Below are 15,043 nucleotides of genomic sequence, written 5' to 3' on the forward strand. Positions count from 1 at the left end.
CACATTCTTCTCTTTCCTATTAGCCTCTGGTCCAGGTTTGCACCAAAGCACATTCTCTGCTTACTTGGGCTTTCAGCAGGTAGATCCCCTGGCCAGGTTCTCAGATGATTTGCGTTGAACCAGATGAGAAATGCTTGGGACCCCCGGCAAAGAGGGAAAGCTGGTAGGGCTGTTGACAATCTTGATATCAATTTATCTGGCTCTTCAAGGACAGCCTGGCTTGCAGAGCCCCAGAGGACTGTGTTGAATTTCAGCATGTTTTTGTTTTCTCAAACTGTCTGCCTCCACCCTGACCCTCCCCAGGCCTTGGCGATTCCAGGAATGACCCTGGTGTTTATGAAGCAGCCCTTTGGAGATCACAGAGGCAGAAAGGCCCTGTGCTGTGTTTCTGCTCACTCAGGTTGGCGGGGAGGGGGTGAGATGAGAGCTGCTCTAGAAACCTCCAAGGTGCCTGGCCAAGGAAGGCCCCTCTGTGTGCATCCAAGCATAGGCACGTGTCTGTTTACGAACCCACTTGTCAGCAGGTGCAAAGAGCTTATGAATCTTTGTCTTGGCAAGGTGTACACATGAAGCCGTATCTCTTGAGCAGAAGCCTTTTCTCCCACCACCAAGAAATTCTTTGGGAAACCGAGGCAGGAATGGGGCCCTGAACTAGAAGGGGGTTGTTAAAAGTATAGTCTCTGACGCCCACCCAGGTCTTGCTGTCTCCAAAGCTTTGGGGCTGGAGTGGTGTTGTTTGGTCGCCATGTCTGACTCTTTTGTGACTCCATGGGCTGTAGCCCACCAAGCTCCTCTGTCCATGGGATTTTCCAGACAATAATACTGGAGTGGGCTGCCATTTCTTTCCCTAGGGAATCTTCCTGACCCAGGGATTGGACCTGTGTCTCCTGTATTGGCAGGCAGGTTCTTTACCACTGAGCCACCAGGGGAGCCCTGGGGCTGGAGTGTAGGACTCTGTTTTTCCACAAGCTCTTCAGATGCTATCTGATGAACAGCTATGATTAGGAAACATTTGCCGGGTCTCACTCCCTGAATTTACAGCTGAGCACACGGGGGCCTGCATATCTGAGACACCCAGCTGGCATCACCCAGAACCCCAGGCCTGGAGGTAATCTCAAGATCAGAACCTGGGGACTTTAACTTCCCAGCCAGCACTGCCCTTCCCACCATACTGGAACTGGTTGGCCAAGGCTTTGAGCCCAAGAGCCCTTGTTCCAAAGGAAATCCTACAAGGGCCCAGAATGGCTTGGCAGGTGGCTGTCCTCTGCCCTCCTGTTGTCCACTGTCGCTGTCTCCAGTAGTGGTTCCTTCCCAGCATGAGGATGGGACTGGGTGCCCACTGGCCATCCCCCTCCACAGACTTCACCCAGCTCTATAGCCCTTAGCTGGGTGGCGGGCCCTGGTAGCTGTGGGGGTTGCAGGGCCACGGTCCTCAGGTGAGAAAGGTCAGTACCTGCACCTGTATGATGTGACCACCTGGGTCGAATTCAGCACGGTTCTCTGGGGCTCTGCGAGCCAAGCTGTCCCTGAAGAGCCAGAGAAATTGATATCAAGATGGTCAGCAGCCCTACTAGCTTTCCCTCCTTTCTGTGAATCTAGAACATCAGAAGAGGCTGCTTACTTGCAGCCATTTCCTTATGTAGAGGGTGGTCAGAAACCTCTTTTGTTTGAAACTTGCTTTGCTTGCAAACCATGCAGAGGAGCTGCTGGTCTAGTGGCAGCTGAGAGAGGTCAGATTGCTTAGCGGTCGCCCTCGCAGGGAGCAGGGGCTCAGAGTGGGGGAAAGAACGGGAAGGGAGTTTGCAATGAATGTGGGTATGAGCAGGGGGTAGATGGCCTGATCAAGAGAGTCATTAACTGAGCTGGAATGTCGCCACTGCTGACATCCACGCATGCATGCACTACTCAGGATTCCCATGTGAGAGGTCACAGTTGCCAGCCACCCGTGACCATCTAAAAAAAAGTAGAGGATGACATGTGATGTCTCTCACCCAGAGAGACTAGGGACCTCAGGTTTAACTTCAGCTGAAGAATAACAAATAGGCCCCCTTTGTACCCTGTGTATATGTCTTAGTTGCTCAGTCGTGTCTGACTCTTTTGTGACCCCGTGAACTGTATGTAGCCTGCCAGGCTCCTCTGTCCATGGGATTCTCCAGGCAAGAATACTAGAGTGGGTTGCCATGCCCTTCTCCAGGGGATCTTCCCCACTCAGGTATTGAACCCAGGTCTTCTGCATTGGTGATAGATTCTTTACCCTCTGAGCCACCAGGGAAGCCCCTTTCTACCCCACCCATTTCTAACTTCTGCCCCTGCCTTCCCCACCTCCCAGCATGGCCTGAATTACCCACCCCAGCCTCTGGATGGCTTGTGTTACTGAACACAGTGGCTACAGGCTAGGCGCGTCTGGTGAGCACAGTCAGCCATACAAAGGGAGGGACTGGCTTCAGATTCTCTCCAACAAAAGTGGAAAGCTTGTTGGCGAGTTTACCTGGGAGCCCTGCCTCATCTGTGCGTGCACGGTGGGCATGAGACTCTTGTTTTTCCTCCCTCCCTTTCTGCCTTCTTTCTTTCCCTTATCCTCCCATCCTTCCTTCCCTTAGTTTCTGTAAGCAGAGTTAAAGTAATTTCGGCAAATCCACCCTTGCCCAAGGACTTCATCAGATGGCAGAGAGCTTCGATGTTTGCAACATAATATATATATAATCAATAGAATCATTTCAGAAGAAATATCTGAATAGATGGTTTTGCACAACGCTGTTTTCACTAGTCCCCACCCCAGCCCCACCCCCACCCCCACCCCCAACTCCATGCATTTGGCCATTCTGCAGATCAGATATCACTCACCATCCCCCTCTGCCTGACAAATGCACCTTTCATTTTACTCATTCCAGAACTAGATGATCCACATATTTCTTCTAAGGCCTGGTTGCCCACATTGGGAGTCTACAAATGCTGTAGACTATTTAAGTAGCAGCCTTCACTTTTGTTGTTGTTAAGTTGCTAAATTATAATCTGACTCTGTGACCCCATGGATTGCAGCACACCAGGCCCCTCTGTGCTCCACCACCTCCCAGAGTCTGCTCAAATTCACATCCATTGAGCTGGTGATGCCGTCTAACCATCTCATACTCTGCCACCCTGTTCTTTTGCCTTCAGTCTTTCCCAGCATCAGAGACTTTTCCAGTGAGTCAACTCTTCACATCAAGTGGCCAAAGTATTGGAGCTTCAGCTTCAGCCTTCACTTAAGTACAATGGTTCTTCTTTTTTTTTTTTTTTCAGCTTTGAGAAATTAGAACTCAGAAAGGTTAAAGGGTTTGGCCCAAATCACAGGTGACCTGTCAGTGGCAAAGCCAGGATTGGAATTCAGGGCTCTTGACTCCTGACCATTCGAGTTTGTGAATGAATTGTCCACAGCTGTGGATATTAATGGAGAAGTTATCTGAGAGGGAGGAGAAAGATGGTAGTTAGTATTTATGTTTTTGCCCAACATATATGTCAAGGTTAGGTGCATTTTGGGGGAAATCAACAAAGAGCCATGTGACTTCTGTATGTAGCTGGGATGGAACCAAGGAAGGAGCCAACATTCCCCTGGCCTGTTACTTGCAGTGTATTCTCGAAGGGCCTGGGGATGCTAGTACCTGTTGAAGGAAGTGAGTTCACTGAGAGAGTGACTGATGGATTTAGGGTTGGGTTAGATCATCTGTATGGTGTCCTTAGCCCTTAGATTTCTCAATAATTATGAGACAGAAGGTTGGAAAATGGCTAGGATTTCTTTAGAATAAAAAAGGAGATGTATTAACCTATGATGAAGATGTGTGATGGTTTTTGGAAACGATCTTCTTTTCTCATCAGCCCTGCATAAGCAGGAAGGGGTAGGGGGTTGCTGTTAGAGTCCTGAGGCTTGTTTTCCTCAGAGTGTGCTAAGGTTTCTTCTAAATCAGAAATTGTAGTTGTTCAGTCTCGAAGTCATGTCCGACTCTTTGTGATCTCATGGACTGCAGCATGCTGGGCTTGCCTGTCCTCCACTGTTTACTGCAGTTTGCTCAAACTCGTGTCCATTGAGTTGATGATGACATCCAACCGTCTCGTCCTCTATTGCCCCCTTCCTCTCCTGCTCTCAATCTTCCCGGCATCAAGGTCTTTTCCAATGAGTTGGTTCTTCACATCAGGTGGCCAAAGTATTGGAGCTTTAGCTTCAACATCAGTCCTTCCAATGAATATTCAGGGTTGATTTCCTTTAAGATTGATTGATTTAATCTCCTTGCTGTCCAAGGGACTCTCAGGAGTCTTCTCCAACGCCACAGTTCAAAAGCATCAATTCTTCAGCATCCAGCTGCCTTTTTGGTCCGACTCTCACATCTATTCATGACTACTGGGAAAACCATAGCTTTGACTATACAGACATAGTGTCTCTGCTTTTTAATACGCTGTCTAGGTTTGTCATCCTTTTCTTCCAAGAAGCAAGTTTCTTTTAATTTCATGGCTGCAGTCACTGTCCACAGTGATTTTGGAGCCCAAGAAAATCAAACCTGCCAGCTGTCAAATGGAGCAGAGGTCAGAGCATCGCAGTACGAGAAAGTAACATTTCATGAGAGGAAGGGTCTGTTGGACACAAAGGTCTTCGTTAAATAAGGTTGTCCGTGCTACAATCAAACAAGAAGACAGTGAGGAGGAAAGGGCTGTGCCCAAAATTAAGTTTTAGTATTTATGCATAGAAGTAGGCAGCTGGAATGTCACCCTCCTTGGGTAGGTTAGGAAGGCTGGGTCACAGAGCAGTGTGGAGACCCCAGGCCAATTATGGAACACTTGTGACAAGAGCAGAGAGGTTGTGTGTGCTCCTGGAGACCCAGGTACTGGTCCTTTTGGGCCTCTAGTTTGCTGTCTGTAAAATGGGACACCTCATCCATTTCCTCTCTTCCTTCTGCCTTTCTCACTCAGCTTTCCTCCAGGTGTGTAAGGGGTGAAGTTGGGACAGTGTCCCTACTGTGTGACCAGCCTTCTCCCTGCCCTACAAGTCTCCCACAGGTGCGCTCTACTCTCCTATCATCATCCCCACTTCCCCACTTGGAAAAGCTTGACCTTCTATGTATCATTAGGAAACTACCTGCTACAACAGAGGAGAATAGTTACTGCTTGCTAATCCTTAGGCAGTATCTCGTCAGGGGTCTTGGAGTTCCCTGTCAGTCATCCTGAAGCCTTCAGGCTTTTCTAGTTCAGTGATTCGGGTTGCTAAGAACCATTTCTTAGAGTGACCTTTGCACTGCAGCCCATGGAGCTGCATACATAAGTGGTTGCTTAATAAATATTATTCTGAACCAAACTCTCCTAGGCAGAAAGAAAAAAAAAAAAATTCCAACTTGGTATTTTTGTTCCTGAGGGCAAATTCCATCTCTAGCTGGAGTTCTTCTGTGGAATGTTTTCCTGCGGACTGCCCTGTCACCTATAAGAGAACAGATGGGCAGAGCTTGGTAACATGTGCTGATGTCCTTGTCCCACAGAGGGAGCGGGTGCCGTGTGGGTTCGTCCCCGAGGGAGGGCCAGCCCTGTGTGCTCGGCACTGTGTATGCATGCAGCCCTTGGGATCCTGCCTGCCGCCCATGGGAGGTGGATCCTGTTTGTGCCCATTTTACAGATGAGCAGTGAAGGCACAGCGAGTTTAGGTAACTTGTCCAGGGCTGCACAGCTCGGTGGTGAAGCTGGGATTCAGCCAAGCGATTAGGCTTTGTAGGCTGAGTGCTTGAACCTCTTTGGCTGGTAATAGGAGCAGTCAAGGAATCAAGGCTCTTCTCAGCCTACCGGCCTTTCTCATCTCCATCCCGGGAAACGATTGCATTTCCCTGGCTCTGGGCTTCCACTTCAAGGTGGTGGGGGCGTCAGCACCTGTGTCAGCGAACCAGGCCTGTGGATTTCCTCATCTTATTAGTGCTTTCATGGGCAATGATGAAATCAATAAAGGAGTGGGTTCCAGGAACATACCCTGGAGCCCAGGTGGCCTCCGTGAGGGTAGACAAACTGACCTTCAGCTCAGAGCGGTCAGGGACGTCTCTGGACAGGAAACCGCCTCTGTCCTCCTGGGATAAGACTGCGCCCTGGAGCCCTGTCCTCTGGGACCCAGTGTAGGGCGATTTTATATGACTTGGGGGCCCTAGACATGTGTGCCTCCATGGGCCTCTTCCCCCACAAAAATGGCTTAAAATCCTATTTTTATAACTGCACACATATCAGTGTTATATGAGGATGTTTGCTGTGACCTAAAAGTTTATTATTTTTTCTTCTGATTTTAAAAAGAAATGAAAACATTTCCTGGGGCTCTGGGTACTGTGCCCACCGTGGTCCGTGATGAGCAGGCCAGCCCTGCCAGGAGCCGGAGGCCCTGAATAAGCATTCTTCTCTGTACCCTTTGCCTCTGCCCAGTGTTTCCAGAGCTTTCTGAGGGCCTGGTTCTAAGCGTCAACTGTGGGCTCAGCTCTAGGCACAGTGGTACGAGTGCCCAGGAGAGTTGAGAAAGAGGGGTCAGCAGGCTGCCAGTTCTCTGAGGTCCCCACCACCATCGCCAAGAAGGTGGGCTCGGAGACCAGAGGCATGCCTGGGGATGGAGCGGTGGTGGAGGGGGGTCTTAGTTGAGGCAGGGAGGAGGGTACAGTGTAGCTCAGATCTGCTTTGTGAGGGGCTGGGGGTCTTGAGCACTGAGCCATGGAGAGCATCAGGCCTCTGGATAAAGCCTAACTCCTGAACAGTGGTTTTCACCTGGGGGCATTTTTGCCTCCCAGGGGCCATTGGGTAATGTTCAAAGGCATTTTTGATTATTACAACTTGGGGCGGGTGCTGCTGGCATTTGGTGAGTGGAAGTCCGGGATGATGCTGGGCGCCTCACACAGGACAGCTCCCAAAAATGCATCTTCTGGTGCCAAGGCTAGTAGTGCTGAGGTCGGGAGACCCCAACCTCAAGAATGTTCCAGACATTGGTTCCTGTGAGTAGGCCCTTTCCAAAAGCTCCTCGAGAGGACTAAACACGCAGATTGACCTGCCGTCTTCCAAACCAAGGTGGTGTGATTACAGCCACAGTGGAGACAGGCGGTATTCATCTAAGCCTTGGGGTGGCTTCCCATGAAAAGAGAGGCGCCAAGTGAGCTTCTGTGCCACAGCTTCAGACGGCAGAACGGATGGGTCCAGAAATGGTGGGAGATTCCCAGAGCCCTTGTCTACTTCCCTGGTCAGCAGAATGCATGGTCTGGAGTGCTGGAAGTAGTGTTGAGGTCTCCAGAAATTCTGCCACGGTGGGGCAGGAAGCTGGCTGGGCAGGGCATGGTGAGGTCGGGGTCGTGCCCAGGGTGAATTGGGGCTAGCCGAGGGCAATCCGCAGGTTCCTGTATTGTCTTTCCCATGGGGTCCTGCCGGGTTCCTGCGTGGAAGCAGGGCTTTTGTAATCATCTTGCTCTTTTCCTCCTGTGTTCCCTGGGCCGTGCCAGCAGGGATGGGGGCAGAGAGCCTGAAATTGCCCCACCGGTCCAGGGCAAAGAAGCCTGTAGAAACAGAAATGGCAGAACTGGCGGTGAGGCTGGGGTTGAGTCCTCTTCTCCACTTGTGCCAACATCTGCCACATGTATCAAGGTTAATGTGAAGGAGATGGAGGGTTACCTGGATCAGATCATCCTGTTTATTTGCCGGGTTTATCTCAGACTCTCTCAAGCCTTCCCTGCAGCCTGCTGCCCTCCACCTCTGATATCTGAGGAGGGAGAGGGGGATCTTATCTTCTTTGGGCCTCTGGGTTTCTGCTGTTTGGGCCTGAAGGACAGAAAGCGGAGGTGGGCAGGGTAAGGAGCGTCTGGGGCAGGTTGATGTAGACCATGGTGGATCCCGATTCTCACCTGACTTGGTGTCAGATGCTTCAGACCCGCGTTCCCCTGCGGGTGGTGCTGGGGTTTCTGGAATAGGGAGTCACCTGCATTTGGCTATTTATGATAGAATCTGGGCTACTCAGAGCCTCTGGCAAATAGCCATTCTGGAGAAACATTTTCTGGGTTTCAGAAGGCTTACTCATTTAAAGACTTCAATTTTTATTTTCCTAAAGTTTAACAATTCTGGATAGAAATTTTTTTTTATTTTAAATACTGAATACTTGACATGCTTACCCCTTCCCTTTTTGCATGGCCCAAGGGCATGGCAACCTGCTCCAGTATTCTTGCCTGGAGAATTCCACGGACAGAGGAGTCTGGCAGGTTACAGTCCATGGGGTCACAGAGAGTCAGACTCGACTGAGCAATTAACATACACACAAGGTCATATTATCAACATGAGTCTTATTTCGGGCCACACAATGTGGAAGTTTTCAGGGGTCATCAATGGCTGTGGAGTTGTTTGTGGGGCACTGAACATCCCCAGAGTTCTTCTGTCTGTTTTTTTTAACTGTCTTCTATCCTCTCTGCCATTTGATACTTCTTGCGCTGACAACATGCCTGCCTTCTTATTCCTTTTGATTTTGTTGATTTTATCTGTGGTGGCCTTGGAAACCAGACATGCAGAAACCAGGCTTACTGGAGCAGTGCTCCTGTGAACCATCAGGGTTCTTCATGCATTGATTTTCCCTGTCTTGTTGGGAAAGCATCACAGCTTTACAATGCTCGGACGTGGTGACCGATGTTCTGAGGCTTGTGAAACTTATCTTCCTCTGCTTCCTGTCTCTGGGTCAAGTTCCACATGGCCAGCGTAGCGGATCACTGAGGCAGATGTCATCAGCATCCCATCATCACTATTACCATTTTCGTAATCACCACCAACAGGACGTAGTTTCTGCGCCTGCCCATATCTCAACAGCTTTCCCTTTACATACACTCAACTGTTCCGTGAAGTAGGAACTATTATTATCCAACAATTTGCAGTTAAGGAAACAGAGGCACAGAGCGAGTATATACGCAGGAGAAATACAGGCTGATATAAAAAATGGTAGAGCTGGGATTTAGCCTGAGTCTGCCCTCCTAACCAGTGCTTGCCAGTCTGGAAATAATGTATCAGGTTCTAAAGGGATCCTCTCTGGCTAGTGAGATCGGACACACACACACAGCAGGTCCTGTGTGAAGGGAAAGGATGGGAGCCAACCTTTGTTGAACTCCTCTGTTTGCGGCGACCCTGCTGGTGCCTGGTCCCCTGGAGTCTGCTGGAAGGAGATGCTCCGAGGATGTAGGTACTGGCTCCCCAAGGCACGGAGGAGGGTCCCACCCCTTAGCTGATGAGGGAGTGAACACCAAAGCTCACAACAACCCAGAGAGGTTATCACAGCCCTCCTTTTACAGGTAAGGGTCAGCTTCTTTCCTCCATACAGCATTATCTGGGACAGCGACCCTCAGCCCACCATGCTGTGCCTGAATTCTGAAGGGACTACTGAGTACTAAGCGCCTTGCTTGAAATTCTTGTGTGGAAGTATTTATCGTAAGACATTTGGGTTTGTTATCCAGACCGTAGGTTTTTGGAGGTGCGCTAAAGGGGAAGAGAAAATGTGCAAGGTTTGTTTGGAGATAGCCCTGAGTGTTCCCTGGGGCTGCAGGCAGCTGCAGTGCTGTCTGAGGCCCTGAGGCCCCTGCTGTGTCTGTTAGGGGCTGTGTGCAACCTGGCCTGCCTAGAGCTCTCCGGACATGGTCTCCCTGATCAGGACCCTTCCAGACCATTCACTGTTCCCTGGCTGCACACACCTAAGCCTACGTGAGACGGCGGGGGTGTGGGGCATGCCACATGAGCTGTGCACACAGTAGGAGCTGTTCCCTGTGGCTGACTGGCTGGGGGTCTAAGAAAGTTCAAAAACTTAATGGGTGGACCTCGGAGAGTCATCTGGATATGAGGCTACACGCCCTGCAATAAGATAAAACTACAGCGTGGTCCTTGTTCCTGTTCTGGGAGCTCTCAATGTCATGGGTTAAAGTGGTAGTTGCTCAGTTGTGTCCGACCCTTTGTGACCCCATGGACTATAGCCTGCCAAGCTCCTCTGTCCATGGGATTCTCCAGGCAAGAATACTGCCATTCCCTTCTCCAGGGGATCTTCCCCAACCAGGGATCAAATCCCGGGTCCCCTGCATTGCAGGCAGATTCTTTACCATCTGAGCCACCAGGGAAGCCCTGTTGTGGGGGGGCGGGGCAGCATGCACAGACAGACCAGGAAACAAGTCAGGGACCCTGGGTCGCGCTGTAGGAGTGGAGTGTCCACGTGGGCAGCACAAGAGGGGGCAGGCGGGCTGATGAAGAGTGATGGCGGAGGCGGTGTTGGACACTCCGGTGTTGGAGTTCTGGTGGCGACCTGACTCTCCACCTCACTAACCACCAGACACCACACAGCCCAGTGCTCTCTGTGGCTTGAATTTAAAAAACTCATCCAATCTGCGCCTTTTCAGACCATACATGATGAAGACTTTAAACAGGGGAGGTTAGTGGTGGGTGACTCTGAGAGGTGTTTCTAGGGAAGAGTTGATGGCCTTAATCCCGTTCCCTGGTGAGGGCCTTGCCCACTCGATCCCCCAACCCTGCCTGGCCTACTGGGATATGGACAGAGCAGAGTAGGTGGCCCAGGCTCCTTTCTGGAGTCAGAGTTTGTGTTCGCATCCTGGATTGTGATCTTGGTCAAGAAGCTGACCTCCGTGAGCCTCAGCTTCTCCGTCTGTAGAAGCTGGGGGATGTTGGTACTCCTAGTGGCTGTGAAACTGAAATTGATTGTCCACGTATCTTGCTTAGTGCTGTTACTGAGACGTTGGTCATCCCCTTTCTTGTCATTGTCAGGGTCAGCCAGTCTCTGGAGGGCCCACATCTGGGGAAACTAGACCTGCAGCCCTCAGTCTCTTCCTCTCTCTGCAGACAATGGCGAGGAGCAGTCTGAGGGAGGCCTGGTCGAGAACCACGTGGACGGGAACGTGAACTTGATGGGAGGTGGAGGTGGTGCCGGTCGGAAGCCCCTCAAGTCCGGCATGAAGGAGCTGGCCGTGTTCCGGGAGAAGGTCACGGAGCAGCACCGGCAGATGGGCAAGGGTGGCAAACATCACCTCGGCCTGGAGGAGCCCAAGAAGCTGCGGCCGCCACCTGCCAGGGTCAGAGAGGGTCGGGTCTGGATGGAGGGGTGGGAGGACGGTCAAAGCGAGTGTCCTGGCAGGAGGGGTCCGGAGCACTGCCGTGAGATCCATGTCCTGTGTGCCTGCGGGCAGAGTTCTTTCTGATTCCGCTGCTAACATTCAGTGTTTTTTCAGGCACGTCAGTGTGTTTTTGAGGGCCTCAGCATCTTTGGCTGTGAGATGGGCTGGACGTATGGGTTCTTGAAGTCCCTCCCTTCTAAAGCCTCCACATTTCTGCTCGGCTTCATTGCTGTTGTTTAGTTGCTAAGATGTGTCTGACTCTTTTGTGACCCCGTGGACTGTAGCCCGTCACGCTGCTCTGTCCATGGGATTCTCCAGGCAAGAATACTGGAGTGGGTTTCCATTTCCTGCTCCAGGGGATCTTCCCTGATCAGGAAGTGACCTGCATCTCCTGCACTGGCAGGCAGATTCTTTACTGCTGAGCTACTGCGGAAGCACTGCTTGGCTTTGAGATATAGCACCCACCCCCGCAAAAAAAAAAAAAGGCTACAGTCCATGGAATCGAACGAGTCAGACACAGCTTAGCAACTACGTCCCCACCACTACCACTTGAACTTGCCCACTCTTGTTGCAATACACTACCCTCACTGAGCCACCCCTCTTCCTCTTTCCAGCTCAGTTCTGCTGTCTTGGCCCTTGGATGGGTTTATGGAAGGGAATGATGGTTGGGCCGCTGGATGGGGTAGAGATACTTGAATTCAGTGTTTGCAAGTAGATCCCATTTTGACCCCTGAAAGGAGGGAGGAGAGGAGGGAAGACTCACCTGCAGGCTGACTTTCTCTTGGAGGGGGGTGGGGCCTGGTGGTAAGGCAGTGAGCTTGCTGGGCTGGGTGTCGGAAGTTCCTGGTTCCACCAGCTTGCTGTGTGGCCTTGGGAACGTGGCGTTCTGCACACGGGCTTCTTTCTGAAGCTGTGCCGGGGCTGGCGTTGCGTGAGCCCGTTCTCACTCTGAGTGTCCTCTCTGTGTGCCTGTGCCTGCAGACCCCCTGCCAGCAGGAATTGGACCAGGTCCTGGAGCGGATCTCCACCATGCGCCTTCCGGATGAGCGGGGTCCCCTGGAGCACCTCTACTCCCTACACATCCCCAACTGTGACAAGCATGGCCTGTACAACCTCAAACAGGTGAGTGAGGGTGTCCCTAGCCTGGGTGTGTCTTGTTCTTAACTCCCATGCAGCCAGTAAGCCCCTGAGGTCTCAGCGCTGAGCCCAAGACCAGTCTTCTGCGAGGAGGAGGGCAGGGATGCCAGCCGAGGAGGGTGGGGATGCCAGCTGCCAGGCCAGGGAGGGCGGGGCGGGGCTTGTTGGCTTCAGTCCCTTCCGAGGCTGACTTCGATTCCCTGGCTACCTGCCAGCAGCGGTTAGCATGAGAGGGAGCCTTTTGGAGAAGAGATAGGGCCTCATAACAGTGCCTCTTGACTTTTACTGAGCATTAGAATCACCTGCCGGTGATTCTGGGGACCCGGCCGCAAGAGATTGCCATTCAGAAGGTTGAATGGGGTCCGAGAGTTTGCATGTCTAACCAGCTCTCAGGGATACTGATGGTCCCTGGACCCCACTTCCAGAATCACTTAACTTTAACCATTCAAAACCAGGTAGCCTTTCTGGTTTCCCAGTTTCTCAAGGAATGGAGAAACACCACTTGAAATATTACTAAAATAGGTAATAGAAGAGGGCTTCCATTAGTGGCTCAGCAGTAAAGAATCTCTGCCAGTGCAGGACACTCGGGTTTGATTCCTGGGTTGGGAAAATCCCCAGGGAAGGAAATGGCAACCCACACTGGTATTCTTGCCTGGGAAATCCCATGGACAGAGGAGCCTGATGGTCTGGAGTCCTATGGGGTCAAAAGGGTCAGACATGACTTAGCAACTAAACAGTTAACAACAACATGAGTACATTAGAGAAAATTAAGAAAGTTTAAGTTTTTAAAAGAAAAGAACCCTTTTTCCTCCCCCTTCCACTCTGTTCATATGCCTTTTAATGATCTATGTGTATATCTGTATTTACCTAACCACATAGAGTTTATAGTGGTGATTGTTACCAGTTGTTTAATCTTGGTGGGTTGTCCTTTAACCTACCCCACTGCTCACTTCCTCAGGCTCATCCCTTGTGTAGGGAGAAAAGGTCCGTGCGCATTTCACGTAAGGCAGGATTGAGAGAGTGTGGGCTCCACCAGCCATTCTCTTTTCCAGTGGAGGATCTGAGCCCAGGTGCACAACGGGCTTCTCTAGAGAGCTTTAAACAATACGAATGCCTGGGCCCCACCCCCAGACATCCATATTTTGTGAGTCTGGGGTGCTTTCTGGGCACTGGCTTTTCAAAGGCTCCCCTGGTGATCCTAGTGGGTATTGGAGCTGACTTAAAAGCTGGGTATGTGGGAACTTGCCTGGTGGTTCAGTGGCTAAGACTGCACTCCCAGTGCAGGGGGCCCAGGTTCAATCCCTGATGGGGGAACTAGATCCCACATGCTGCAAGTAAGACCTGGCACAACCAAATAAAAAAATTAAAAGGAAAGGTGGGTGTGTGGAGCCAGAAGATGGGGTATGGGGCTCTGCTGACACCCCAGGGGATCTCACTTCCCCATCTTCTTAGCCCAGGCATCTTTGTCCCTTGAAATATCAGTCTGCCATTAAAAGCACACCTACCCTCTTACACCAGCTACTTTGTTTGGAGCGCCAAAGAAGCAATAGCAATCTTTTCTTCCAAACCTTATGGATAAACGGGATTTTCGAGACGAACTGGCTCATGGGAAAGAGCAGGCACCCTGGGAGGGAGATGCCCAGGGTGGTGTACCATCTGTGGCTCTCAGTAGGGAAATGCCCGGGGTGGTGTACCATCTGTGGCTCTCCCTAGCTCTGTGACACAAGCCAAGTCTGTGCTTTCTTCTGACCATCTATAAAGTGGTAAAACATTGGTACTTAATTTGCAAGCTGATTGTGGAGGTAAATGAATGTATGTTAGATAGGAACTGTAAGCAAGCAGCATAGAGATTGCTTACACCACGCCCAGCACCTTTTACCATTATGTGCATTGCCGACCTCCCGTTACAAGTGTACATCCAACTATCCCCGTACACTGGGTCGGCAGCTGGATGGGACCTCCCCACGTGTGGGGGCCAAGCCTTTCTATTGAAGCCACCCCCAGCAGCCTTGCTAATAACCAGAGCGCAGTTCCTGGGCCAGCATCACGCGTCACACTGGAGCTTGAATGACCGTGTGGAATTGGCAGGCACACCCAGACCTCAGAACAGGAGTCTGCATTTCAGTGAGACCCCCTCATTTTTATCGGGGTGTCCTTTATGTCCTCCTCTCTCCTCAGTGCAAGATGTCTCTGAACGGGCAGCGTGGGGAGTGCTGGTGTGTGAACCCCAACACCGGGAAGCTGATCCAGGGAGCCCCCACCATCCGGGGAGACCCCGAGTGTCATCTCTTCTACAACGAGCAGCAGGGGGCTCGAGGGGTGCACACCCAGCGGATGCAGTAAACCACAGCCAGCCGGTGCCTGGCACCCCCCACCTCCACCCCTCTTTGGAGCGGGCAGAGCATGGAGAGCGCATGCGTGGTGGGTGGCGGGGCGGAGCTTCCAGGAGTTCTGACATGTGTATTTATATTTGGAAAGAGACCGGCACCGAGCTCGGCACACACCCCCCCCACCCCTCCCCACCTTCCCTCCCCAGCTGGAGATGCCTGCACCCTCCCTGCTCGAGGCCCTGCTGGGCAGGAAGGGGATGGTTGCAGTGGCGGAGCTGGGGTAAATGTTTGGGAGAGGGAAAAAAAGAAATTTTTATTTTTGAACCCCTGTGTCTCTTTTGCTTAAGATTAAAGGAAGGAAAAATAAAGCTTGTGTGTCTTTTGCCTGAGTCTTTGCTGCCCCACCCCCCACCCCCTCACCCCCCCAACCTCCCCCAACCCCCATGCCCAAAAGAGGTTCTGAGGCTT

At 51.5% G+C, this 15,043-nt stretch overlaps 1 protein-coding gene across 1 annotated transcript in view; it reads left to right on the forward strand.

The window, feature by feature from the left end:
• The window catches only part of IGFBP2 (insulin like growth factor binding protein 2), a 28,895-nt gene extending 14,126 nt beyond the window's left edge, over positions 1–14,769 (forward strand). Inside the window, exons 2-4 of the mRNA XM_025278225.2 lie at positions 10,837–11,066; positions 12,090–12,230; positions 14,424–14,769. Of these exons, the coding sequence (XP_025134010.1) occupies positions 10,837–11,066; positions 12,090–12,230; positions 14,424–14,588 (536 nt within the window). The 3' untranslated portion in view covers positions 14,589–14,769. The remainder of the gene's footprint in view (positions 1–10,836; positions 11,067–12,089; positions 12,231–14,423) is intronic.
• Positions 14,770–15,043: the final 274 nt, after the last annotated feature.

Source organism: Bubalus bubalis, chromosome 2, assembly GCF_019923935.1.
Source record: "Bubalus bubalis isolate 160015118507 breed Murrah chromosome 2, NDDB_SH_1, whole genome shotgun sequence".
Classification (NCBI taxonomy): Eukaryota; Metazoa; Chordata; class Mammalia; order Artiodactyla; family Bovidae; genus Bubalus; species Bubalus bubalis.